We start from the raw sequence: 1654 nt of genomic DNA on the forward strand, positions 1-1654 counted from the left end.
TACACACACACACACACACACACACACACACACACACACACACACACACACACACACACACACATATATATATATATATACTTGACACTGGTTTGTCATCCAATGACAAATGTATGAAAGTACGTATTTATACGAATGTCTGTACAGATATATACTAACACCATACAAGTTTATCATAGTGTTGGATTGTAGATGGTAAGTGGTAAGGGGTGGTGTAGCATTTAGGGTTATAGGGTTTTAGTCTGTGTGATAATGTTTAGACCACGCACAGATACAAACTATAACAAACATGGCCCTATTATACACACACTATAACAAGCTTCATCGTACTATCCCAAACCACGTACACACACAAACTATTACACACTTAACATCGCACGCACATGTGTTGTATAGCTCTAGGCGGTAGGGTAGCTAGGGGTTAGGTTTTAGGGTTTAGGGTTTAGGTTTGCGTACCTCAGAGGTTTGTATACAATGTGCAGTGCGGACTGATCAAAGCCTTCGAACCAACTCTCCACCGACAGGCGGCGGTAGTCACGACCGCGCGAGTGCAGCACCAGAAACTGCACCATACTACACTTGGGAATAGCCCGTCGCAACGCCTGAAGGTAGGTAGAATAAGTGATACTTTTAATAAAACGTATGCGTCGGTTAGGGTAGGTAAAAAGAGTGTATCTACTATTACAACATATGCATACGGTGCCGCTGGTAGTACACTGGACACTCTATACCCTACACCCTTTGCCCATCATGAGCTAATTCTGCCGCTGCGTAGTACTTGGGTTTCGGGTTTTATGGGGTTTGAAGCCCTAAACCTTTCATAGCAGTATACATAACCTGCTTTCTTACTATATCATAATACATCACTTGCGTACTTACTATATCACAATACATCACCTGCTTACTTACTATATCATAATACATCACTTGCATACTTACTATATCCCAATACATCACTTGCTTACTTACTATATCATAATACATCAATTGCTTACTTACTATATCACAATACATCACTTACTTACTTACTATATCACAATACATCACTTACTTACTTACTATATCACAATACATCACTTACTTACTTACTATATCACGATACATCCCTTGCTTTCCTTCTTTACACTATACCCCACCTCCTATCCTGCCCTACCCTGTCTCTCCCTGCCATAGCCACATGCCACCCACCTGATCGTGACAGCCCATGGCCAGAGTGACCAGCGCCTCTCTCTTTGGTTTGTTGCTCATGACCAGCTGCAGCAGTTCTTTGTGGTACGCCTGTCGAGACGCGTGTGTGCTGTACGGCCCCTCCACCACACCATACGTACTGGAGCGTGCACTGACATCACTCTCACTCAGTCCGTCTCTATCGCGTGCTACAGATAGAAACAGCATGTCTTTGTACCGTTGGTTGTGGCCGCTGGTGTGTCCGCTGTTGTTGGCACTGTTGCATGAGATGAGGTCGGGTGTGCGTGTCCCCATACCTGTGTGTGTTGTTGGTTGTATGGGTGTGTGCTCAGTGGGTTATATAGATGAGTATATATATATATATATGTATATGTACATATATATAAATACATACATACATACATACATACATATATACATACATACATACACACACACATATATATATATTCATATATATAAATAT

General features: G+C 41.9%; 1 protein-coding gene across 1 annotated transcript; it reads right to left on the reverse strand.

The window, feature by feature from the left end:
- Nucleotides 1-456: 456 nt before the first annotated feature.
- On the reverse strand, nt 457-1482 carry SARC_15622 (hypothetical protein; the record flags this gene model as incomplete). Its single annotated transcript, XM_014290262.1, has 2 exons — nt 457-602; nt 1189-1482. Coding segments are annotated over 2 exons (440 nt in total), but the record flags the coding sequence as incomplete, so codon positions are not given.
- Between the last annotated feature and the right edge of the window lie 172 nt (nt 1483-1654).

This window comes from Sphaeroforma arctica (genome assembly GCF_001186125.1).
Source record: "Sphaeroforma arctica JP610 unplaced genomic scaffold supercont1.6441, whole genome shotgun sequence".
Taxonomy (NCBI): Eukaryota; class Ichthyosporea; order Ichthyophonida; genus Sphaeroforma; species Sphaeroforma arctica.